The sequence below is a fragment of the Ahaetulla prasina genome, chromosome 14, assembly GCF_028640845.1.
Source record: "Ahaetulla prasina isolate Xishuangbanna chromosome 14, ASM2864084v1, whole genome shotgun sequence".
In the NCBI taxonomy this organism is placed as follows: Eukaryota; Metazoa; Chordata; class Lepidosauria; order Squamata; family Colubridae; genus Ahaetulla; species Ahaetulla prasina.
In genome coordinates this window covers 11,448,744-11,473,904 of record NC_080552.1, presented here as the reverse complement: position 1 = coordinate 11,473,904, position 25,161 = coordinate 11,448,744, and the positions used below count along the sequence as shown (strand labels likewise).

Here is a 25,161-nt window from a genome sequence, read left to right as displayed (position 1 = left end):
TCTGATACTTATTTTGAATATAATCAATCCACATTTTCCATTCTAAAATATATTTTTCTTGTGTATAGTTTTTCAAGTAAGCAGAGATTTTTGCCATTTCTGCCAAATTTGATACTTTGAGTGTCCATTCTTCAATTGAAGGTAATTCTTCTTTCTTCCATTATTGAGCAATCAAAAGCCTTGCGGCTGTTATTAAGTTCAAAATCAATTTAGTCTCTATAGCATGTACTATATTTTCCAAAGCACCAGAAGGCAAAACAAAAAGCAATGGATGGAAACTGAACAAAGAGAGAAGCAACTTAAAACTGAGGAGAAACTTCCTGACAGTGTGAACCAACATAGGTGCAGAAATATTTCAGTCATAATTTCACATATAAAATAGCCATTTGTGTAATACAACCTGCATATTGTTCAAAACAGTCATTAGTATTATGGCTGATGTTTGACAGCAAACCTAAAAGTCAAAGATTTTTTTTTTATTATTTGCATTTATATCCCGCCCTTCTCCGAAGACTCAGGGTGGCTTACACTATGTTAGCAATAGTCTTCATCCATTTGTATATTATATACTAAGTCAATTTTTATTGCCCCCCCAACAATCTGGGTCCTCATTTTATCTACCTTATAAAGGATGGAAGGCTGAGTCAACCTTGGGCCCAGAGGCTCAGGCTGGTAATTACAACAGTTAATTACAACGGTAATTAATTACAACGGTGCTTCTTTCTCTGTATGTATACAAAACATCACATACCAGGAACAGCATATTAAGATGGACTTATCTCCAAGAGACCACCAAGGATCCCTCGAATCTATAACTTTCCAGATGTTGATTGAATTACTGCCTACTCCCCAAGCATCCCCTAGATAGTCTGGTCAATGCTGCCGGTAACTGTAATCCAATATTGAGGCATTGAGTTGCTCACTCATGAACCATGACTTTGAGTGATGTTTTTGGCCATCGGTTGGTAATTAGGGTTGAGATTTGATGAGCTTGAGAGTTCAATCCTAGGTAGAGGCAGATGTTTGTCTATCAGGGCGCAAAGAGAAAATATCTGCTGCGAACCTCTCCCAGGCATCAGGAAGGGAATCCGGCCAGTAAATGCTCAGCTCCATCCAGTCGCTCAGATTCTACCCCGAATTAAGGGATTACAAGGGTTGTTAAAAAGGGAGGGTTTTGTTGTTGTTTTTTAAATGGTGAGATGGATGTGAGAAAGCTTTTGGAACTGAGGATGGCGCATAGAAGGTCCCATTTTGTGAGATGGGCTTTCAGGTTGATCTCAGCCCTTCCTGGCCAATCTGGAGGCAAACAGATTGAGAGATGGCCAAAAACATTTTTGCAGTATAGAAGAAGAGCCATAAATGAAAGGTCCAGAGCCCTCCACCAATCCATGAACTTTCTGTTTTAATGGGATGAAAGCAGTGGTGGATTTCAATTTTTTTTTTACTACCGGTTCTGTGGGCGTGGCTTGGTGGGTGTGGCATGGTTTCGTGGGTGTGGCAGGGGAAGGTTATTGCAAAATCCCCATTTCCTCCCGATCAGCTGGGACTCAGGAGGCAGAGAACAGATGGGGGCAGGGCCAGTCAGAATTTTTACTACCGGTTCTCCAAGCTACTCAAAATTTCCGCTACCGGTTCTCCAGAACTGGTCAGAACCTGCTGAAACCCACCTCTGGATGGAAGGGGAAAAAAATATGAAAATATACCTCAGGATCTGGCAGCATCTAGTTGACTTTCTCTGAAGTTCAGAAACAAAACAGGGAGAAAATTGCTTTATACTGGATGAAGGACTATCTAGGTCAAGGATGTCCATTTTAGCAACTTCAAGACTTATGGACCTCAGCTCCCAGAATTCCCCAGCCGGGAATTCTGGGAGTTGAAGTCCACAAGTCTTAAAAGTTCTCAGTATTTGGACACCCTAACCTAGGGTATCCTAGCACTGTTTTCTAGACCAGGAAGTAAAAAAAACCATCCTCCAATGTCCAAAGCAATGTCCAAACACTTCTATTCTGCTGCCAAGAAAACAACATGGAGGTCAGTGGTGAAATCCACATTTTTTTACTACCGGTTCTGTGGGCATGGCTCGGTGGGTATGGTGTGGCTTGGTGGGCATGGCAGGAGAAGGATACTGCAAAATTCTCATTCCGTCCCCACTCCTGGGGGATGGATATTACAAAATCTCCATTCCCACCCTTTCTTGGGCTAGCCAGAGGTGGTATTTGCCAGTTCTCCGAACTGCTCAAAATTTCCGCTACAGGTTCTCCAAAACCTGTCAAAGCATGCTGGATTTCACCCCTGATGGAGGTGTTACAAGAGTTGGTGATCATCTCTTCAAGGGGATCTGGTGGATTCAACCAGGGGTGAAATCCAGCAGGTTCTGGAGAACTGGTAGCGGAAATGTTGAGCAGTTCGGAAAACCGGCAGATACCACCTCTGGCTGGTCCCAGACTGGAGAGGGAATGGGGATTTTGCAGTATCCTTCCCCTGCCATGCCCACCAAGCCACGCCCACAGAACGAGTAGTAAAAATTTTTGGATTCAACCCAGCGTTGATCCTCCCATTGTAAGACAGTGTGGTTGTAGCTATAATTGCTTTCACCCTCATATTACACAGAAACTCAGGGCTGATTTATAATTACACTGCCCGCCTTACTAATTAATACTATTCAAAGGTTTGTAGCACCATGCTAGAGGGATAAGTAGATCTGGAACAAAACAGTATAACTGTTGAAGGCTCAAAGAAAACTGAAGGGTTACTATAAGGGGTCTGAAAATAAAAGCGAAATGAAAACGGATCGAGTAAAATAACCTCACTATTTGGTCTCTTCCTGTTGATTAAAAAAAAGAAATCCAAGAAGGTACCAATTGATTTTTGAAAGCACACTTTTGTCCTCAATAACCAGAAACAAAATGAATGTTTAATTCCCAGGGAGCAACTGCGCGCAGAGAAAAGGTTGTAGGACTTTGCAGTCCAACGGGGATGAATAAGGAAATTTATGGTCAGGAGAAAAATATTTGAAAACAAACTTCAAGAGGAACAAAGTCATTTGTCTTCTCAGCAAAGCTGTCTCTTTGCTGGGGGGGAAAAGGAAGGGAGGGAGGGAGGAAAGAAGGAAGGAAGGATACTAATGAGAGGGAGGAAGGAAGGAAGGAAAGAAGGAAGGATACTAATAACAATGAGAGGGAGAGAGGGAGGGAGGAAGAGAAGAAAGAAGAAAGGAAGGATACTAACAATGAGAGGGACGGAGGAAGGAAGTATACTAATGAGAGGGAGGAAGGAAGAAAAGAAGGAAGGATACTAACGGTGAGAGGGAAGGAGGAGGAAGGAAAGAAGGAAGGATAATATTAACAATGAGAGGGAGGAGGAAGAAAGGAAGGAAGGAAGGAAGGAAGGATACTAATAACAATGAGAGGGAGGGAGAGGGAGGAGGAAGGAAGGAAGGAAGAATACTAACAATGAGAGGGAGGGAGGGAGGAGGAAGGATACTAATGAGAGGGAGGAAGGAAGGAAGGAAAGAAGGAAGGATCCTAATAACAATGAGAGGGAGAGAGGGAGGGAGGAAGAGAAGAAAGAAGAAAGGAAGGATACTAACAATGAGAGGGACGGAGGAAGGAAGTATACTAATGAGAGGGAGGAAGGAAGAAAAGAAGGAAGGATACTAACGGTGAGAGGGAAGGAGGGAGGAAGGAAAGAAGGAAGGATAATATTAACAATGAGAGGGAGGGAGGAAGAAAGGAAGGAAGGAAGGAAGGAAGGATACTAATAACAATGAGAGGGAGGGAGAGAGGGAGGGAGGAAGGAAAGGAAGGAAGAATACTAACAATGAGAGGGGGGAGGGAGGGAGGGAGGAAGGATACTAATGAGAGGGAGGAGGAAGGAAGAAGGAAGGAAGAAGGAAGGATACTAATAACAATGGGAGGGAGGAGGAAGGAAGGAAGAATACTAACAATGAGAGGGAGGAGAGAAGGAAGGATACTAATGAGAGGGAGGAAGGAAGGAAAGAAGGAAGGAAGGATACTAACGATGAGAGGGAAGGAGGGAGGGAGGAAAGAAGGAAGGATACTAATAACAATGGGAGGGAGGGAGGAAAGGAAGGAAGAATACTAACAATGAGAGGGAGGGAGGGAGGGAGGATACTAATGAGAGGGAGGGAGGGAGGGAGGAAGGAAAGAAGGAAGGAAGGATACTAACGATGAGAGGGAAGGAGGGAGGGAGGAGAGAAGGAAGGATACTAATAACAATGGGAGGGAGGGAGGGAGGGAGGGAGGAAGGAAGGAAGGAAGGAAGGAAGGAAGGAAGGACTGACACCATAACCACATCATTAAACTGACTGGGGAATTCTGGGAGTTGAACTGCACACATCTCAAAGTTCCCAAATTTGAAAAACCGAATGTTCCAACTTAATTTTCATTAGAAGAACAGAGGCCAAAAAAAAAATCACCTGAAGGGATAATTCAGTTCCGCTGCTTTGACAAAGAATGTTTATCAAACATTCCCTTGAATCACAATCAAGGGATTTTAGACAAAGCTTCCACTACAGTTGCCAAAACATTTCAAAAATTCTGTCGGAAGTGGCTTTAAGCAAACAGCCTTTATTGTAGCCCCAATCTAGCTTTTTTTTTTTTTTTGGAGAGTGGCCCCTAATACATTTCTCAAAATTGAAGGTTTGGTCCAAAGAAAAGAAAACCTGACTTTTTGTGTAATTCAGACAACTCTGAATTACACAAATTCAGAGAAGGGATGCGGGGGGGGGGGGGAGAGATATTACATTTCAGATCTTTTCTGGGACAATCTCGCACTACCTCGTTTTATTTTCTGGATAGCATTCTTCCAGAAAGTTTGATCTGAGTTTTGTTAAGGTGGTTGTACACCCGCCTCCCTGCACCTTACTGAGAAACGGAGAGCCACACCTGTTAGCAACTGGAGTTGATAGCAACCCTGCCTTTGCCCGCCCGAACTTCCTTCCTTGCCATTCAGACAATATTCTTTGGCTCCTTCTTGGATTTTGCTCCGTACAGGCAAAACTTCATCCTCACTGCTAGGACTCCCATGGCCAAAGGTCTTGAATACAGCGACCTCGGCACATTCCGTGAGCAAGTTCAGTGCCTCACCAATGAAAATGTAAGTGGACGGAAAAAGTGAAGGGTTCAAATAAACGCTTTCCTGTCCTATGATATTGGTATTAATAATAACCAAGATCCAGGTTATTAACTGTCCTATTATATTGGTATTAATAATAACCAAGATCCAGAAACAGGGACGCAGTGGCACAGGGGCTAGGACGTTGAGCTTGTCGATCGAAAGGTCGGCAGCTCAGCGGTTCGAATCCCTAGTGCTGCCGTGTAACGGGGTGAGCTCCCGTGACTTGTCCCAGCTTCTGCCAACCTAGCAGTTTCAAAAGCACGTAAAAAATGCAAGTAGAAAAATAGGGATCACCTTTGGTGGGAAGGGAACAGCGTTCCGTGCGCCTTTGGCGTTGAGTCATGCCGGCCACATGACCACAGAGATGTCTTCGGACAGCGCTGGCTCTTCGGCTTTGAAACAGAGATGAGCACCGCCCCCTAGAGTCGGCAATGACTAGCACGTATGTGCGAGGGTAACCTTTACCTTTATCTTAATAACCAAGATCCAGGAAGCAGAACAGTTTTATCCCTTTAAACTCCCATTTCAAACAGGCTATGGGAGCTATTGTAACTATCTATAACCGTGATGGCGAACCGATGGCACGTGTGCACAAAGAGGCACACGGAGCCATGTCGCCTGGCACGTGCAGCGTAGCACGTTCCTCTTCTGGGCTTATGGCATGCACACGCACCGCCAGATGATTGCCGTGTGTGCACGCACACCAGAAAGCTGGAAGACTAGTTGGTCAGCGCACATAGGCGCTCTGGAAACTGGAAGTTCATTTTCGGGTGCGTGCATGCGCCCTGGGAAGCTCCCCTTCCAGGTTGTGGCCCTGACAAGCGCTCGTGCGCTTCCTTTTTGGCACTCGGTGCCGAAAAGGTTCGGCATCACTGATCTATAACCTTCAAAATAATTCTGCATCGTTTGGGGAGAGATCTGTCATCTGTCTGTCCATCATCTGTCTGTCTGTCTGTCTGTCTGTCTGTCTGTCTATCATCTATCTTCCATCTATCTATCCACGCTCTCTATCATTTATCATCTCTTGTTCCTTCTTTCCCTTCTGTCTCTATATTCTGTCCGTGCATCCATCCATCCATCCATCCATCCATTCAATCTCTCCTTCTTCAGTTTCCATCCATTATTCCTTGTCTGGCCTTCAGATGCTTTGGAAAATAGCTTGACCCCCTTCCTCCTCTCTGTGGCAGCCCCTCCAATATTGGAAGAGAGCGATCCTGTCTCCCCTGGTCCTTCTCTTGGCTAGGCTATCCATGCCCAGTTCCTGCAACCGATCTTCGTATGTTTTAGCCTCCAGTCCCCTAATCATCCTGGTTGCTCTTCTCTGCACTATTTCTAGAGTCTCAACATCTTTTTTATAGTGTGGGGACCAAAACTGGGTTCAGAACTCTGGATGTGGTCTTACATCCATGTGTGCTTGATAGAGTGGTATTGGCACCTTCCTTGATCTTGATTGTATCAAGTTGCCCGAATTGACCAGGGGCACTGAATCTGCCTCTTTCCTCACTCAGGTTCAGCTGCAAGATCGAAATGAAAAGCTCTACAGCAAAGTGGGAGAATTGCAGGAGAGGCTGGGGCAACTGGCTATCTCCAAGGCGGACCTGTCCTCCAGGCTGATCCGCAGTGAAGAGGAGAAGCTCAAGGTAACAGGGGGACAAATTTGCTGCTCTGTTGAACCTGAAGAGAAGCACATAAGCATTTTGTCCTTTCCTCTTGGGTTCGAGGCACTCGATTCTTCAATAAGCCCAGATATCAGTTTTGCAAGGGTGGCCAATTTTCTGTGGCAATACTAAAAATGTCCCTCATGCAGAAGGTCACGTTCAACTGTTTCTAGGGCCACCTACAACACCAGTTCAGGTTTCAAGGGGGCACGTAGGGAATGAATTTGAGTGGCCTAGAGGTGGAGCTCTCGCCTCACAATCAGGAGGCTGTGAGTTCGATCCTAAGTAGAGACAGCCATTTCTCTCTCTGAGCACAATCTGCTGAATATATGTAACTCAGCGCTGGCAACAGGAAGGGCATCCGTCCAGTAAACACTCAATCTCATTCAGTTGCCCAGACTCCACCATGCAAGAGATTATTATGGGGTCTACAAGGAGATGTAGGGGACAAAGTAAATACCCAGGGGTACAAAGTAAGCTTGATGTATCTGTTTCCGTAGATTTCCAAAGACTTTGTCGATTTCCAGATTGAAACTAATAAAAAGAGAGAACAACATGAAGAGGAGAACTTTGAACTGAAGAATCTGGTATGTCATCTTTCGTAGGTGACTTAATTATTGCACCTTTATCAACTGATACTTGATTTCCCCTCCCCCACATATTTTATGTCACGTTAGGTCCCCCTTCCCAGCTGACCTCTGCTGTCCACTCAACACATTTCTCCCTCCATGATCCAGTTGCATCATGGGAATTGTGGATTTAAGATCAGGGGTGGGCTTCAAAAATTTTAGCAAGGGGTTCTCGGCCCGGTTGCTGGGTGAGCATGGCCATGTTGGGCGTGGCCTACTTGGCCTCCTGCACCATGGTGGGAGAGGCATTTTTGCCCTCATCAGGCTCCAGAGGCTTTCCTTGAGCCTCTGGGAGGGCGAAAACGGCTGCCCCAGGCTCGGGAGGCCCTCTGGAGGCCGGAAGCAGTCCCGTTTCTGATCTTCTCGAGCTTCCGGTAGGCCCGTTTCTCGCCCTCCCCGAGCCTCCGTGTGTGCCCTGCACTTACCTGCATCCAAACCAGGCCACATGGGGACTTCTGGGAGGGGAGGGGTGGGCGGGGCCAGCCGGGAGTGGGATTTGGGTGGATCTCTGAATTGCACAGAATCTTAGCTAGAGGTTCTCCCGAACCCCTGCAAACCCCCAGCAGCCCATCCCTGTTTAGGATGTATTCTACTTTCCTATTCTCATTCTTGATCCATGCTTATTTTTGACCTGCATTTCTCTCTTTCTCTGGATTTACTCTACCAGATCCTGGACTTGGAGAATCGTATTCTGGAGATTGAGCTCCATGATGAAAGGACCACTGGCGAACGTGATGCTTTGCAGGAACACCTGCACACCTTGGAGAATGACCACAAGGAGCTGGGAAATGAGTACCTTGCTTTGAAGAGCAACTACCTTGTATTGGACAAGGAGCATGAACAGGAAGTATGAATGGCTCAGGAATAATCCTTCACCTGCTTCAGACACTAGGGAACTATCAGGTTCCAAAAACCAAGAAAGACATGTATGTTTCTCCCAAGCAGGTTATTGTTCTTCACCTATGGACAGAATCTTGGCAAACTGAAGCAAGCCAACACCTACATAAAGCATATAATCTGAGAGTTACCAGTAGTAGAGAGGAGCTGTCTTCACCCTCTCATACAAACTGTTAGAACTGAGTTGTATCTTACTCCTTTCTTCCTGGGAATCCAGGAAGGAAGGGAGGGAGGGAGGGAGGGAGGGAGGGAGGGAGGGAGGAAGGAAGGAAGGAAGGAAGGAAGGAAGGAAGGAAGGAAGGAAGGAAGGAAGGAAGGAAAATGTTATGAATGGATGGAAGATAGGATGGATGGATGGAAGGAAGGAAGGAAGGTAGGAAGTGGAAGAGGAAGAGGAAGGAAGGAGGGGGAAGGGAGGAATGGGAATGGAGAATCAAGCTCCCAAAACCAAGAAAAATACTTAGTGGTTCTTCCAAAGAGATTTCTTTATTGTTCCTCACCTATAGACAGAATCTTGCCAAACTGAAATAGACTATACCCCCATCAATCTTGTACTCTGGAAACAATTAGGGAAGAGCCGTCTTCAGCCTCTTTCTCTCACACAAATTATCTTAACTGAGTTGTCTCTTACTCCTCTGGAATTCACACCCTCCCTCCTGGCCCACCACATTCCATCACAGCAACCTATGACTATCATTAAGTGTTGTATCATTAAGTGTTAAATTTGTAAACTTGGAGCGTATGCACCAAGACAAATTCCTTGTGTGTCCAATCACACTTGGCCAATAAAGAACTCTATTCTATTCTATTCTATTCTATTCTATTCTATTCTATTCTATTCTATTCTATTCTATTCTATTCTATTATCAAACTGGGAAGGAAGAAATCAAGGGGTCAATGGTAGAAGTGTTGTAATTAGAACATGCCAAGCTTGATGTCCAAACCTGAAGATTTAGATTCAAAGGCCATTTTATTGCAAATTGTCTTTATATAATTGCTGGAACAATCATGCTTGTTTTTATGCCATAGGAGCGAGTAGTTCCAGAGTTGGGATAGTTTCAGGGCCTTTAAAATCAGAGACCAATATCTTACGAGGTAATCAAACACTGCAAGATTTAAGGAGACTCATACGTAAGACCCTACTGTCAACTCGTAAAGCATCCCTGACCTGCTCTCGAGTTGCCATAGGCAGGAGTAGGGGAAAACTGATGGAGCAGCATGGCAGCCACAATCAGAAGCACATTCCATGCATACCTTTCTCAAGGCTGTATCCCAGGTTACTGAAACCAGCCGGCATGATCTCTACAGCCCTCAAAAGTGCTCTGTTGGAGAATGTAATTTATGACACACCCTGGGAGGAGGGTGGAAACAGGGTCATGGATGGGCCATATATTACATGGGGCAGAGCTGACTTCACTTGGGTACCTGCTGACATGTTGCTCCTAATAAATAACTGAATTTCTTTTGAAACTTGGCTCGAGGCTCATAGTTTAATTAAGGCATCTGTCGTAACCCTGCCACCTACATGATCTCACATGAGAACAGTGAAATCTCCAAGATTCAGTGAACTTGTGAAGTTGCAACTAATTTGGGGCGGGTGGGTGAGCGGGTGGGGTCACTGTAGTCATCCCCTCTCTCATTTGTTAGGTCTCTAAGAATGAAGAACTGAGCAGGGAGTTACTTAACTTGGTTAAGTCCAAGCAGGAGCATCTACACCACCTCCAAACCAAGAGCAGGGAGTCCCGGTCTGAAGCTGAAGAACCATCTGCTGAAGTGAAGCGGGTGCAGACCTTGGTCCATCGCCTCTCTGCCCGCAAAGTCAAGGTATCTTCATTCTTTGTGCCTCTCTTGGTTGTGAACAAATTGTGACGTGTATTGTCTTGATCTGTTCCGATACATGCTTTGTTTCTTTTAGCCCGAAGATGTGGCGGTGGCTTCAGACCAAGAACATCAAAAATTGGAGAAAAGTGTGAGTTGAACGGCACAGCCGCTTCATTCCCCCAAATGACGGAGTTTATAATCTAAATGAACCAGACTGAAAAATATTCAGGATGAACTGTGATGAAGACCCATAGCTCTGTCTGAATGGTTGCTTTCCCCTTCAACAGTTACTTGGAAACCAAGGTCACATCACTGAAGAGATGGAAAAAATGAGAGAAATGTACAATTCCCAGCAACAGAAATTGGAGGAGAGAATGTGAGTAAGATCTCTCCATACCTGAGTCCTAATTAAACCAACTGAGAACGTGTGCTTTGCAGATTTTTATGGGCTACTAACATTTTAGCTATCCAATTGTGTTCGTTAAGAAACAGTGGAAATTGTTGTCCAAGGTAGATAGCTGGAACGATCTGTCATATGTTTCTCCTTCACCCTTTTAGAGATATGGGACCCCAACATTTAAAAGCATTTTAAGAAATTCCAGGATTGGAAACTTGCTTATGTATTAAATCAAACCTGTAGCTAAAGGAATTTTCTTTGTTCTGGATAATTTTAGCATATTCTCTTTCAGTCCCAAAGTTGATAGATGATAGATGTTGTCATTGTTATGATCCCTTCTTCCTTTTTAATCATGTATCATCCTCTCCTTTTGGCTTGGTCTCGGAAGAAAAGCAGGAAAATATAGGTGGACATCTCAAATGCTTCACCCAACACGAGGAGGAGGAGGAGGAGGAGGAGAAGGAGGAGGAGGAGGAGGAGGAGGAGGAGGAGGCTCAAAAGTACCATAAAAAAGTCAGCAATACAAGAAAAAACAAGCAACAGAATTTGAGTTCAGGACCATGGAGAGCAGCCCTAGAGGTGGAATTGAGAGAGGTTATTCCAGCTCTCTCCTTTGGAATTACAGATTGAGATTGGATAGCTGATCTTCCTCGAAGTTCTATTTCTCAAATACTACAGCTAATATCCCTTTCCTGCCAACCTCTTCCAGGTCAATAGTTGGAGATATGATCAGTAGGTTAGAGAAAGCTCATCCATTGGCTGCACAATTTGGAGTTCCATTCCTCTAACTGCAGGCTCCAGATTTGAGTTTGAAAACAGAGGAACCTGGTTTTGAGTCACAATCTTTGCTCAACTCTATTCCAAAGACTTGCAAAATGAAGAAATTTCATGTGAATGGCAGCCATAGACATAGTTTCTGCCGATCCATTGATCCGGTTAAAAACATACTGCACAGGAAACAAGAAGGAACCAGACTGAAGCAGATGTGGACCTCCTCACCAAGATCACACGAAACAAGAGTGTAGCATATGTCTGTGGAGTTTCTCAGTCATCCAGGTCACAGTTGTCCCAAAGGTGTTTTTTTCAAAAGGCAATCGGATTTTGTTTTTCCTTGAGGACGTTTCGCTTCTCATCCAGAGAAGCTTTTTCAGTTCTGACTGAATGGTGGCGTGTGGAAGGATAAAGCTTCTTGGGTGAGAAGCAAAACGTCTTCAAGGAAAAACAAAGGAAGTCCAGTTGCCTTTTGAAAAAGCACCTCTGGGGACAAGAGAGTAGCACCTGTGTTCTCAGGATTTCAAATTTTGGCACTACCCAGCGTTTCCCAGATGCCAAACTTTCGTGTCCTGCTGACATTTGGGGGAATGAGCCACATTGCTGTTTCGGTTTAAGAATAAAATAAACTTGACACGAGGAAATATATCCCTGCCTCCAGATAACAGCAGGTGCCAGAAAAGAGAGGCCTCATTAATTTACCCTAATTGTTCCATCCCCTGTATCTGCCTAAAAGCATTAAACAGAGCTGCTGATCCATGAAGAGCAGCTCACCAAGAATAAAGGACAAAGTGCAATATTTACTGTATTTTTTGGAGTATAAGACACACTCCCCCCCCCAAAAAAGAGGGTGAAAATTTGGGTGCATCTTATACATCGAGTGTAGCCAAAAAAGGAGAGGAGTTTCAGTTTTAGTTTAGAGATCAGCACAGCATGCAGCTTTAGAACAGTTGACCTAAGCCACACCCAGGCTCCCTGCTGTCTCCTTCCTTGTTGCTCACACAGCAAATAACTGTTTCAGTTTCCAAACAGCCCTCAATTCTCTCTCACACTGACAGGATGCTAGCCAGATTGTTCTGTCCCCCTCCCCACCTCACAAATAAGAACGCATGGGCGAGCGTCTAACAGTCATTTAATTTACAACCGACCTGAAGTTCTTTTTGCAGATAAAAAACTTGGCAGCTGAAGTTCAAAGGCCTGCCAAATTACTTATCACTTGGCAGAGACAGGAGTCCACGTGTCAGAAGCCATTGCCAGGGCAGCCAAGAGTTCACAGAATAATTCCTTCACACAGTCCAGGCCTTAACTCAGAAACAACCGATCCGAAGTTCACGCTTCGTAGTTTTTGTCCGTCACAGGGGCTATGGAGCAACTCCACCCGCTTTTATCCCCTATGGGATGTGGCTCAATGACTCAGCAGTCTCTGGACCTGCCACACCTCTTCCTTTGCTGCGCATACTTCTCCTTCCTACGCTGTCTGGGATCAATCCAGGATCGATCCTCCTCACCCTCTGATGGTGGGGGCTCCGACATGCCTTCTTCCTGGCCTTCAGCTGGCACCTGAGGCATTGCCAGAAAGGAGGGACCTGGAGAGGGAGGTCTTGTCGGCTCCTCTCCCTCACTCTCAGAGTCATCCTCCTCCATGAGGACAGGCTCGGGAGCCGGAGTCACAATACAGATGAACACCGATGGATGCTGGTATGCAGAGGCAGAATTCTTTTTTCTTATTTTCCTCCCCCAAAACTAAGGTGCGTCTTATACTCTGGAGCATCTTATACTCCGAAAAATACATGTTGTTTTTGGTATCTCCAGGATCACCATGGGCAAGGAACTGCAGGAGGCCAAGAAAGCAATTCGGCACACGCAGCATAAACTGGCAGAAGAGTCGGCGGTGAGGATCAATCGGTCCTGCTTTGTGTGCAAAGGGATGGGTACTGATATGTGGGAATGGCCTTGGGAGACAGGAGGGAGAGTCATAGACTGGAAAACCAGCATGTAAAAGGTATCTCAGCTCAGAGAAGAAGGCAAAGTGTGGAGGACGTTTCAAGAGGGACCCTCCCTAGTTTTTCAGAGAGTAAAAGCAAAGGAAGGGAGGGGAACTCTCAGACTTGCAAGATTCTGTTACGGGAACCGTACTATAAAGATAGCACTAGTACTTAAGGTTGTGCTTCTTCTCTGTACTACCTCAAAGGGCTAACAGGAGGGAAGCAAGATAAATTGGCTTCATCACCCATTACTAGAATTAGAGGTTCACCCATGGCTTTCAACTGGGCATGGCTAGTCTAGAGAAGAGAAGGACCAGGGGAGACATGATAGCAGTCTTCCAATATTTGAGGGGCTGCCACAGAGAGGAGGAAGGGGGTCAAGCTATTTTCCAAGACACCCGAAGCCCAGACAAGGAATAATGGATGGAAACTGAATGAGGAGAGATTCAACCTAGAAATAAGGAGAAAGTTTCTGACAATGAGAACAATCAGCCCATGGAAGAGAAGCTGCCTTCAGAAATTGTGGGAGTTTCACCCCTGGAGGCTTTCAAGAAGAGACTGGACTGTCATCTGTCATAAATGGCGTAGGGTCTCCTGCATGGGTAGGGGGTTGGACTAGATGACCTACAAGGTCCCTTCCAACTCTCTTAATCTGTTAAAAAACCCCACCTTATAATAGCTCTAGAGCAGGGGTCTCCAAACCTGGCAATTTGAAGACTTGTGAACTTCAACTCCCATGCTGGCTGAGGAATTCTGGGAGCTGAAGTCCACAAGTCTTCAAGTTGCCAAGTTTCCCCTGCTGTGAAGCAAATGAATGAAAATAATTCTATGCAGGAGCCTTTCTTCACTTTGTCTGTTATTAGAGCGCCCAGATTGATAGTTGTCAAGCTTTTATTGCTCTTTTAAAAAAAAAATCTCAGACCTTGGAGAAAAACAAACCCACGAATGGTTTTTAGCGGAGACAAGCCGCTAAAAATATATATGTTGCAGGTAGTCCCCTCAGCTCTTTTCTCAAGGCACTCCATTCCATTCCTTCTTCCAACCTCTTTTCTTTTTTTAATGATTTTATATTTTTCATCCCACCTTTATTGTTTTACCCATCTAACAAAGAATATCCCAGCACTCCAGATTCAAAGGCCTAAAGGCATTTGGGAATGTGGAGGTACTACCTAATCCTCATTTCCTTAAATCCAAGTTCCAATTTTGGTCGTAAATTGAGGACTACCTGTATGTTTTTCTCTCCTGGGGCTACAGATATTGCTGTCCTCCCAAGGCCATCTTCAAGAGGTTGAGTCCGAGAATTCCCGGCTACAGTTACAAGTCAAAGAGCTGAACGAGGAATACCGTACACGCCTCGTCCAGTACATCACAGATCTGGCGGTAAGTATTTCTCATTGGGGGTGTGTGTGAGTCCCGATTCCCCTCTCAACTTGCTTCGCCCCATTAAAGCAATCCAAATCAGGAGCCAGCCAAACATTGCCGGAGTCAAAAGAAAACCACTTGGCCAGCATCGCGACGAGACGGTCGCAAATCCTGGGAGCTCTAAGGGGAGTGCCAATATTCCCATCGTTATGGGGGTCCGCAACGGACCATAGCTGCCCTGCAGGGACAGCGAAGAAAGAAGGAACTGCCGGAGCGAACAGGGAAGTTGCAAATTCCCTGCAGCACTGGCCTTTTAGCCTTCGACCCAGTGATGAGAACACGCAGCCATTACAAGCTGCCAAAGTTGGGGTGGCCACGTAAGACTGTGCTGGAGTGTTGAAGCCGTGAATTGGACAAAACATTAAAGCCGGGTGAGTGAACACCAACTCACGGAGGACTATTTTAAAATTGACATTTGCCAGAAAACCACCCCACATTTGGGTGCCATGGAATCAGTAGGTAATTATCTCCATGTTGCACCTGTTCACCACGTTTTGAAAGCCTTGAAACCAAGGCAGAAATTAGACTGCGGGGAAGGTGGTGAGAACTGGAAATCAGTGTGATGTGGTAGTTAAGGGGCTGGCTTAGAAACCAAGAGATGGTGAGTTCTGGTCCCATCTCAAGCATGAAAGCTGGCTGGGTGACTTCAAGCCAATCGTCAAGAAACTGGGAGTTCTAGTCCTGCCTTAGCCATGAAAGGTAGCTGGGTGTCCTTGGATCAATCACCAGGAGCAGGTGAGTTCTAGTTCTGCCTTAGTCATGAAAGCCAAACTGGGTGTCCTTGGACCAATCGCCAGGAGAGGGTGAGTTCTAGTCCTGCCTTAGCCCTGAAAGACAGCTGGGTGTCCATGTCCCAATCACCAGGAGAGGGTGAGTTCTAGTTCTGCCTTAGGCATGAAAGCCAAACTGGGTGCCTTTGGCCAATCACCAGGACATGGTGAGTTCTAGTCTCACCTTAGGACTGAAAACCAGCTGGTGACTTTGAGCTAATCCATCTCTGAGTCCAACCCACCTCACAGGATGGTTAGGGAGAAAACAGGAGGAAAGAGTATTAGATATACTTTCTGCCTTGAGCTACTTACAAAATAATAAATGTGGGATAAAAAAAATCTAATCAACAAATGAATTTTAAAAACCGAGCAGTGACCTGACGGGTAGTAAGCAGTTAATGCTAGAGTGCCCCATTCTTTAGTCTCACCCAATGTATTTGTATTTCAAGGAATACACCGATAGTACATCATCAACGGCTAAAAAGGAACCCCCTCAAATGAAGCGATTTGTGGACAGCATGTTGAGAGACATCCGGGCTGCCTATAAATCTCGGGAGGAACAGCTGGTGAGAGCTGCTCGTGGTTACAAGAAGCGCATGCAGAATTTGGTTAAGAAGCACGAGGGTCTACTCATTGCCTATGGGTAAGAGAAGGAGCCAAGGTGGAGGACAGCAAACCCCAGATCTCAGTGGTGCAATGTGAAATTTGTTACTACCGGTTCTCCAGAACCTGTTCTGTCCCCACTCGCCTCCATCCGAGCGATGGCTTAATTAGCCAGCACTATCAGCTCTGGCAGCAAACTAGCAAGCGTCTGCCAAGTGACTCTGTTATCTCCCTTGATGCCGATGAGTCACCCAGGAACAAGCAGTACTTCAGCTCTTAGTTAAGCAGTTGATTTGCCTGCTACGAAGAGGCAGAGCAGCCCTCGCTGGTTTTATATCCTGTGGGGTGTGGCGCCATGACTCAGCACTTCCTAGGCCTGCCCCACTCCTGCTTCTGTTGTTCTCGCCTCTCCTGCCTACGAAACCTAGGGTCCAGCCAGGCCTGATTGCCATCAGCTGGGTCTGGAGGCGTGGCCTGGGGGGAAAGAGTCAGGGGACGGAGGCCTCGTTATCTCCTCCACCTGGCCTGCCTCTGGCTCCTGGAGCTGAGCCAGGGAAGCCGGTGCTCCAGAGGTAAGTCCTGATGGCCCTTCCCCCTCACTTTCCAAGTCACTTTCTGGCAGGGGGCCCGGCTCGGGGGGCGCAGACACAACAGAAGCTGTCAGAACCTGCTGGATTTCACCCGTTTAGTAACCTTTCTGGTGCTGTCTTATGATCTTTACAGCCATAAGGCCAATGGCCAATAACACATTTGATTGGTGATAGGATACAACGGGAGCAAATCCGGTTGCTGGGCTCTCATGATCTGGATCCTGGCCCACCGGAGCACCATTTCTCCATCACGGATGCTGAACTGCTGACCAACACCTCGCAAGAGTTAAATCGGTTGCGGGAAGACAAAGCCAATCTGGAGGGACAACTCTATGAGTTGCAGATGAAGGTGAGTCCACAATGTACTTTTCCCTGAAAGGGGATCTTATGAGGCTGGCACCACTCCTGGCTGACCCCGCCCACCCCACCCCACCTCTCCCAGGAGTCCTCACACAGCCCGTTTTGGATGCAGGTAAGTGCAGGGCACGTGCGGAGCCTCAGGGAGGGCAAAAATGGGCCTACTAGAAGTTGAATGGCCCCGTTTTCGGCCTCCAGAGGGTCTCCAGAGCCTGGGGAGGCTATTTTCGCCCTCCCGGAGGCTCGAGAAAAACCTCCAGAGCCTGGGGAGGGCAAAAATGTCGCACCCTGCCATTGTGTAGGAGGCTGACTAGGCCACACCCACCAAGCACCCGGGCAGAGAACCCCTTGCTAAAATTTTTGAAGCCCGCCCCTGGGCAGTCCCTCCCTCTCTCGGTCTCAACCCACCTCACAGGGTTACTGAGGAAAATAGCAGGGGAGATCACTGTGTCACATCTTGAGTTGTAATAAAATAAAAGGCAGGACATCAATCTAATCACAAATTTATTGTTTCCCCACCCCCCCCCCCTGTTTCTGTTGCTTTAGGTAAAACTGAATGAAAAAATGATCTCTGGAACGTCTTCTCAGTGAGTACGCATCCCTCTCCATGGGGCTCCTGTGAATTCAAATCTTTTATCACTGCCAAAATTCAGAGAGAAAAGACACAACTGAAAAACCGAACAGCTAGGATATCGTTAAGTAAAAGTAATGCAGGTAGTCCTCGGCTTACGACCTCAATGGGAGCCCAGAGATTCTGTTGCTAAGCAGGACAGTTGTTCAGTGAATTTTGCCCCGTTTTACGACCTTTCTTGCGACGGTCATTAAGTCTGTGGGCATGGCAGGGGAAGAATACTGCAAAATCTCCATTCCCACTCCACTCCAGGGGAAGGAAACTGCAAAATCCCCATTCCCTCCCCACTCCAGGGGAAGGATACTGCAAAATCCCCATTCCCACCCCACTCCAGGGGAAGGATACTGCAAAATCTCCATTCCCACCCCACTCCTGGGGAAGGATACTGCAGAATCCCCATTCCCTCCCCACTCCAGGGGAAGGATACTGCAAAATCCCCATTCCCTCCCCACTCCAGGGGAAGGATACTGCAAAATCCCCATTCCCACCCCACTCCAGGGGAAGGATACTGCAAAATCTCCATTCCCACTCCACTCCAGGGGAAGGAAACTGCAAAATCGCCATTCCCTCCCCACTCCAGGGGAAGGATACTGCAAAATCTCCATTCCCACCCCACTCCAGGGGAAGGATACTGCAAAATCTCCATTCCCACCCCACTCCAGGGGAAGGAAATTGCAAAATCTCCATTCCCACTCCACTCCAGGGGAAGGAAACTGCAAAATCCCCATTCCCACCCCACTCCTGGGGAAGGATACTGCAAAATCCCCATTCCCACCCCACTCCAGGGGAAGGATACTGCAAAATCCCCATTCCCTCCCCACTCCAGGGGAAGGATATTGCAAAATCTCCATTCCCACCCCACTCTGGGGCCAGCCAGAGGTGGTATTTGCTGGTTCTCCGAACTGCTCAACATTTCCGCAACCGGTTCTCCAGAACCTGTCAGAACCTGCTGAATTTCACCCCTGAAAAATCCCTTTAAAACTCACATATAGAAACACAGCACATGCAGGAGGTTAACCTAAGTAGGCGCCCTGCCTTTAAGCATTTATCTATCCATCCTCTTTCCTACAGCACAGTGCATGGAGCATTTTCAATGGAAGCATTCACAATTAAGCCCGGCTACATCATTAAAACGCTGGGAAACAAAAGCGCTTCTCACATTCACAAAACGGCAAAGGCCGAACAGAAAAAGGGGGAGGGGAAACCCCCAAGCTTGTACATGATGAATACTTTATTTTGCCTTTCTGGCCAAAAAACAAAAAACACAAAGATAGTTTGGAGAAGGCTAACGATAAATGCCAACCTAAAATATATATATATATATATATATATTTTAAAAAACACCATTTATTTACCTTTATAAACGGCATTTCCGAGCCAGATCTGGCTGTTCAAATGTTGATCTCTCTCAGTGGTGGGTTTCAAAAGATTTTATTACCGGTTCTGTGGGCGTGGTTTGGTGGGCGTGGCATTGCTTAGTGGGCGTGGCAGGGGAAGGATACTGTAAAAATCTCCATTCCGTTCCCAATCCAGAGGAAGGTTACTGCAAAATCCCCATTTCCTCCCAATCAGCTGGGACTTGGGAGGCAAGAGGATAGATGGGGGCGGGGCCAGTCAGAATTTTTACTACTGGTTCTCCAAACTACTCAAAATTTCCGCTACCGGTTCTCCAGAACTGGTCAGAACCTGCTGAAACTCAACTTTGATCTCTTTTTCTTTTAAACGGATGAAAGTGAGAGAGGAAAAAAGGAGATGGAAAATTTGTGGCAGCATCTCCTCCAGAGGGCGCTCTGGGTATCCCAAATCCATGTGTTCCTTTCCCCCCCCCCTTCCCCCCCCCCCCCCCGCAACATGTAAATTGGAGCACAATGCATTCCTCCCTTCATTCCATTCTTTTATTACAGTCAGAATTCTCCAAACATCAAAAGTGACCTATATTTTACTTATGCGGGACTCGGACCAACTCGGCCGAACTTTCCCACGGCTTGCTCGCATATTTCCCCACGATTAGATCACCTAGCCTCAACACCCCACAAGTGAAGTGGGGGTATTTGCTCCCTGAAGGACAAAACCCCCCCCCCTCCAGAATGGAAGCATAAAAGATGGGCGAAGGTCAAGATGGTGGGGGCCTGCTTCCCAGCATTTCTCACCTCCATTTTTTTAAAAGAGAAGGCTTCCCTTGTGCAGAAACCGGGAGGGTGCAGTTTGGGTTTGTACTGGATCGATCTCTCGGGATATTTAAAGGTAAAGGTTCCCCTCGCATATACGTGCTAGTCGTTCCCGACTCTAGGGGACGGTGCTCGTCTCCGTTTTAAAGCCGAAGAGCCAGTGCTGTCCGAAGACGTCTCTGTGGTCATGTGGCCGGCATGACTCAATGCCAAAGGCACACGGAACGCTGTTACCTTCCCACCAAAGGTGGTCCCTATTTTTTCTACTTGCATTTTTTTACCTGCTTTCGAACTGCTAGGTTGACAGAAGCTGGGACAAGTCACGGGAGTTCGCTCCCTTACGCAGCACTAGGGATTCAAACCACTGAACTGCCAATTTTATGACCGACAAGCTCAGCGTCTTAGCCACTGAGCCACCGCATCCCTTTCGGGATGTTTATCCAGGGGTAAATTTGGAGTTGCCAACAGAATTTTTTTTTTTTATTTGCATTTACATCCCGCCCTTCTCTGAAAACTCAGGGCGGCTTACACTATGTCAAGCAATAGTCTTCATCCATTTGTATATTATAGAATAGAATAGAATAGAATAGAATAGAATAGAATAGAATAGAATAGAATAGAATAGAATAGAATTTTACTGGCCAAGTGTGATTGGGCACACAAGGAATTTGTCTTGGTGCATATGCTCTCAGTGTACATAAAAGAAAACATATGTTCATCAACGTACAACATTTACAACACAATTGATGGTCAATATATCAATATAAATCATAAGGATTGCCAGCAACAAGTTATAGTCATACAGTCATAAGTGGAAAGAGATTGGTGATGGGAACGATGAGACGATTAATAGTACTGCAGATTCAGTAAATAGTTTGACAGTGTTGATGGAATTATTTGTTTAGCAGAGTGATGGCCTTCGGGAAAAAACTGTTCTTGTGTCTAGTTGTTATGGTGTGCAGTGCTCTATAGCGTCGTTTTGAGGGTAAGAGTTGAAACAGTTTATGTCCAGGATGTGAGGGGTCTGTAAATATTTTCACGGCCCTCTTCTTGATTCGTGCAGTATACAGGTCCTCAATGGAAGGCAAGTTGGTAGCAATTATTTTTTCTGCAGTTCTAATTATCCTCTGAAGTCTGTGTTTTTCTTGTTGGGTTGCAGAACCGAACCAGACAGTTATAGAGGTGCAAATGACAGACTCAATAATTCCTCTGTAGAACTGAATCAGCAGCTCCTTGGGCAGTTTGAGCTTACTGAGTTGGCGCAGAAAGAACATTCTTTGTTGCCCTTTTTTAATGATGTTTTTGATGTTAGCTGTCCATTTGAGATCTTGCGATATGATAGAACCTAGAAATTTGAAGGTTTCTACTGTTGACACGGTGTTGTCTAGTATTGTGAGAGGTGGAAGTATGGAAGGGTTTCTCCTAAAGTCTACCACCATTTCTACGGTTTTGAGTGTGTTCAGTTCCAGATTGTTTTGGTTGCACCACAAGGCTAGTCGTTCGACCTCTCGTCCATATGCAAAGTCAACTTATTGCCCCCAACAATCTGGGTTCTCATTTTACCTACCTTATAAAGGATGGAAGGCTGAGTCAACCTTGGGCCTGGTGGGACTTGAACCTGCAGTAATTTCAAGCAGCTGCTGTTAATAACAGACTGCCTTACCAGTCTGAGCCACCAGAGGCTTGGTGAGATAGTTTTCTTGCAGACATTTCATTACCCAAATAGGTAACATCCTCAGTGCTACAAGGGAGAGGGCTTTGCCTTAGGCAGTGGGAGAGCAGTGATGAACCCATCAGCTTGATATTGGCCCTTCCTTACTTCCTTTCTCTCTTCCCTTCCCCTTCCCCCATCTCTCCCTCTCTCCTTCCCTCCTTTCTTTTCCAGTCTTTCTTCCTTTCTCCCTCCTTCCTCCTTTCCAGGTTTATTAGTACTACAGCTGCCATCCCTCCAGACAGCAGGCGGTTGTAATCCAGTGCATAAGGATCTTAAGAGACCCTGGTTACCAAGGTCTTCTCCAGGGATAGGGTTGCGGTTTTGGAGACATCTGAGCTTGAATGTGGAACCCAGGCATCATCATCATCATGATATCTTCTTTTAACGACCCCATTATCCCTTGCGGGGTGGAGTCTGGGCAACTGAATGGAGCTAGCAGAGTGCTTTAATGGCTGGAATGCCCTTCCTGTCGCCAATGCGGAGTTCTGTACAGCAGATATATTCGCATTGTGCCCAGAAAGAGAAATACCTGCCTCTACCTAGGATCACACTCACAGCCTCCCGATTGTGAGGCGAGAGCTCCACCTCTCTAGGCCACCACACTAATGTGGAACCCAGGCCTGCAAAGCAGATATTCTATCGCAGAACCAACTTAGTAGGCAACTCCCCATCACAACTCCTTCTCCTTGCTGTTCATCTTCCTCCTCTTTTCATTGATCAGACCTTTGTCTTGATTTCGTTCATATCACGTTCACATCATGAATCAAGAAGAGGGCTGTGAAAATATTTACAGATCCCTCACATCCTGGACATAAACTGTTTCAACTCTTACCCTCAAAATGACGCTATAGAGCACTGCACACCAGAACAACTAGACACAAGAACAGTTTTTTCCCGAAGGCCATCACTCTGCTAAACAAATAATTCCATCAACACTGTCAGACTATTTACTGAATCTGCACTACTATTAATCGTCTCATAGTTCCCATCACCAATCTCTTTCCACTTATGACTGTATGACTATAACTTGTTGCTGGCAATCCTTATGATTTATATTGATATATTGACCTTCAATTGTGTTGTAAATGTCGTACCTTGATGAACGTATCTTTTCTTTTATGTACACTGAGAGCATATGCACCAAGACAAATTCCTTGTGTGTCCAATCACACTTGGCCAATAAAATTCTATTCTCTATTCTATTCTATCAGACCTTTGTTTCGGCTGCAGATTTTCCTCCCGTCTCCCAAGGTTATTCTCACAGCCCTTTACCCTGGCTGTTCAACATCTGTTACCTAGATCAGTTACAAACCAAGTAGCTGCAAGTAACCTAATCAAGTAACCCTGGCGAAGCTGGTTGGTGGATAGCAGTGTTCCAATACTTGAGGGGCTGCCACAGAGAAGATAGGGTCATTTTCCAAAGCACCCGAAGGCCAGACAAGGAATAATGGATAGAAACTGATCAAAGAGAGATTCAATCTAGAAATAAGGAAAAATTTCCTGACAGTGAGCGCAATCAACCCATGGAACAGAAGTTGCCTTCAGAAGTTGTGGGAGCTTCATCCCTGGAGGCTTTCAAGAAGAGAATGGACTGCCGTCTGTCAGAAATGGTGTAGGATCTCCTGCTTGGGCAGAGGGCTGGACTAGATGACCTACAAGGTCCCTTCCAAGTTGGTTAATCTGTTTTGTTAGTTAATGGCTTAATGTTTTGAGAAATGAGTGAATTCAGTAGATAATCATAAAGATGATTAGAGGACTGGAGGCTAAAACATATGAAGAACGGTTGCAGGAACTGGGTATGTCTAGTTTAATAAAAAGAAGGACTAGGGGAGACATGATAGCTGTGTTCCAATATCTCAGGGGCTGCCACAAAGAAGAGGGAGTCGGGCTGTTCTCCAAAGCACCTGAGGGTAGAACAAGAAGCAATGGGTGGAAACTGATCAAGGAAAGAAGCAACTTAGAACTATGGAGAAATTTCCTGACAGTTAGAACAATTAATAAGTGGAACGACTTGCCTGCAGAAGTTGTGAATGCTCCAACACTGGAAAGTTTTAAGAAAATGTTGGATAACCATCTGACTGAGATGGTGTAGGGTTTCCTGCCTAGGCAGGGGGTTGGACTAGAAGGCCTCCAAGGTCCCTTCCAAGTCTGTTGTTATGTTATGTTAGTAGTCAAGGTAAAAGGGTTATCCATGCACAGCCTCGACAGCATAACAACATTGCCTCTTTTTAATTCACAGTGTCCTGCCTCTCCCTGTCCCTACTCTGTTGGAGGGCAAGGGCTGGGCTGAACTCAGGAAGCAGCTACGGGAATTTACCCACACTACTCAAGTAAGTGAAAACTCTCCCAAAATGTGGCAATGTCCATCAACAAAAGCACAACGGCGGGCATTTTTCTAAGTCCCCCTATTGATTGATGAGATATTGGCATGCGAGAAAGACCCGTCAATGAGATTTTGCATAGGGAACAATCAGATAAGAGACAGCATAGCCCACAAATGGATATTGGGCAGATCAAAAGACTCAGAAGGGACCCTCCTTTAGTTACTTGGGCTGTGAAGGAAATGGGAAGGCGGCGGCAGATTGTACTTTCAAACTTGCAAGATTCTGTTAATGTAGATTTACAATAACGTAGAGTCAGTTTATCTATTTTGTAAGTCTCAATGTATAATTTTCTTCCACTTTATCGCTATTGGAAGCTAGACACTGTTTCCCGTTCTTTCCCTCTTATACCAGTGAGTCAACTTTGAGTTTCTTTCTCATTCTTTTTTATTTGCATTTATATCCCGCCCTTCTCTGAAGACTCAGGGCGGCTTACACTATGTCAAGCAATAGTCTTCATCCATTTGTATATTATATACAAAGTCAACTTTTATTGCCCCCAACAATCTAGGTCCTCATTTTACCTACCTTATAAAGGATGGAAGGCTGAGTCAACCTTGGGCCTGGTGGGACTAGAACCTGCAGTAATTGCAAGCAGCTGCTGTTAATAACAGACTGCATTAGTCTGTTGAGCCACCAGAGGCTCTCGGATTTGTTTTCCCCATCTGTTGCTACGTGTTAATATTTCCTCCGAGACCCATCTCTGTACTTGTAACAAACTGGGAGAATAACCTTAAGGAAGAGCCACTTGTCAAAGCAGCAGTCAGATAAGAGAAGTCTGAGTCCCGAAATAGAAAAGTAATTGGAGAAATCGTACCGTCCCCTCCCTAGTTCTCGTTCTATATTAGATTGTTTTATTTATCTAGTTATTAGATTTATTTGCCAGCCATCTCGCCTCGAGGTGACTCTTTAGGATAAAAACGAGGAGGAAAGGGGCCCGCTCAGAGTTTCAAGAGTCTGCAACTGTATAATAAAAGTAGGTTCAGTACTTTACAACTGGGGTTCAAGTCTACTTTACTGTGAAGAGCTGAGTGTTCTCCCCTACAGACATTCGGTTATTGGCCATCCTTCATGATCTCTGCTTCCCTTCCCACAACTTCAGGTGGAACTGGAAAGGGAGAGAAGTCAGCTGCTGGCCCGGGCGATGGTAGCAGAAGAGCAGGTTGTTGAACTGCAGGAATATGTCGACAAACACCTGGTGAGGTGAGGAGACCAAAGGCAAAACCTT

The 25,161-nt window shown here is 45.8% G+C and overlaps 2 protein-coding genes across 2 annotated transcripts in view; one reads left to right on the top strand and one right to left on the bottom strand.

The window, feature by feature from the left end:
- The first annotated feature begins 4,761 nt into the window (after positions 1-4,761).
- The window catches only part of CCDC78 (coiled-coil domain containing 78), a 23,374-nt gene continuing 2,974 nt past the window's right edge, over positions 4,762-25,161 (top strand). Inside the window, exons 1-14 of the mRNA XM_058157565.1 lie at positions 4,762-5,118; positions 6,648-6,779; positions 7,298-7,384; positions 8,094-8,273; positions 9,971-10,147; positions 10,239-10,292; positions 10,432-10,520; positions 13,125-13,203; positions 14,552-14,677; positions 15,939-16,132; positions 16,857-17,031; positions 17,586-17,626; positions 23,792-23,882; positions 25,036-25,136. Coding sequence (XP_058013548.1) covers positions 5,047-5,118; positions 6,648-6,779; positions 7,298-7,384; positions 8,094-8,273; positions 9,971-10,147; positions 10,239-10,292; positions 10,432-10,520; positions 13,125-13,203; positions 14,552-14,677; positions 15,939-16,132; positions 16,857-17,031; positions 17,586-17,626; positions 23,792-23,882; positions 25,036-25,136 — 1,598 coding nt within the window. The 5' untranslated portion in view covers positions 4,762-5,046. The remainder of the gene's footprint in view (positions 5,119-6,647; positions 6,780-7,297; positions 7,385-8,093; positions 8,274-9,970; positions 10,148-10,238; positions 10,293-10,431; positions 10,521-13,124; positions 13,204-14,551; positions 14,678-15,938; positions 16,133-16,856; positions 17,032-17,585; positions 17,627-23,791; positions 23,883-25,035; positions 25,137-25,161) is intronic.
- ANTKMT (adenine nucleotide translocase lysine methyltransferase) overlaps positions 17,570-25,161 on the bottom strand; it is a 25,485-nt gene continuing 17,893 nt past the window's right edge. Inside the window, exon 6 of the mRNA XM_058157563.1 lies at positions 17,570-17,655. The gene's annotated coding sequence lies outside the window, so the exon portion shown is untranslated. The remainder of the gene's footprint in view (positions 17,656-25,161) is intronic.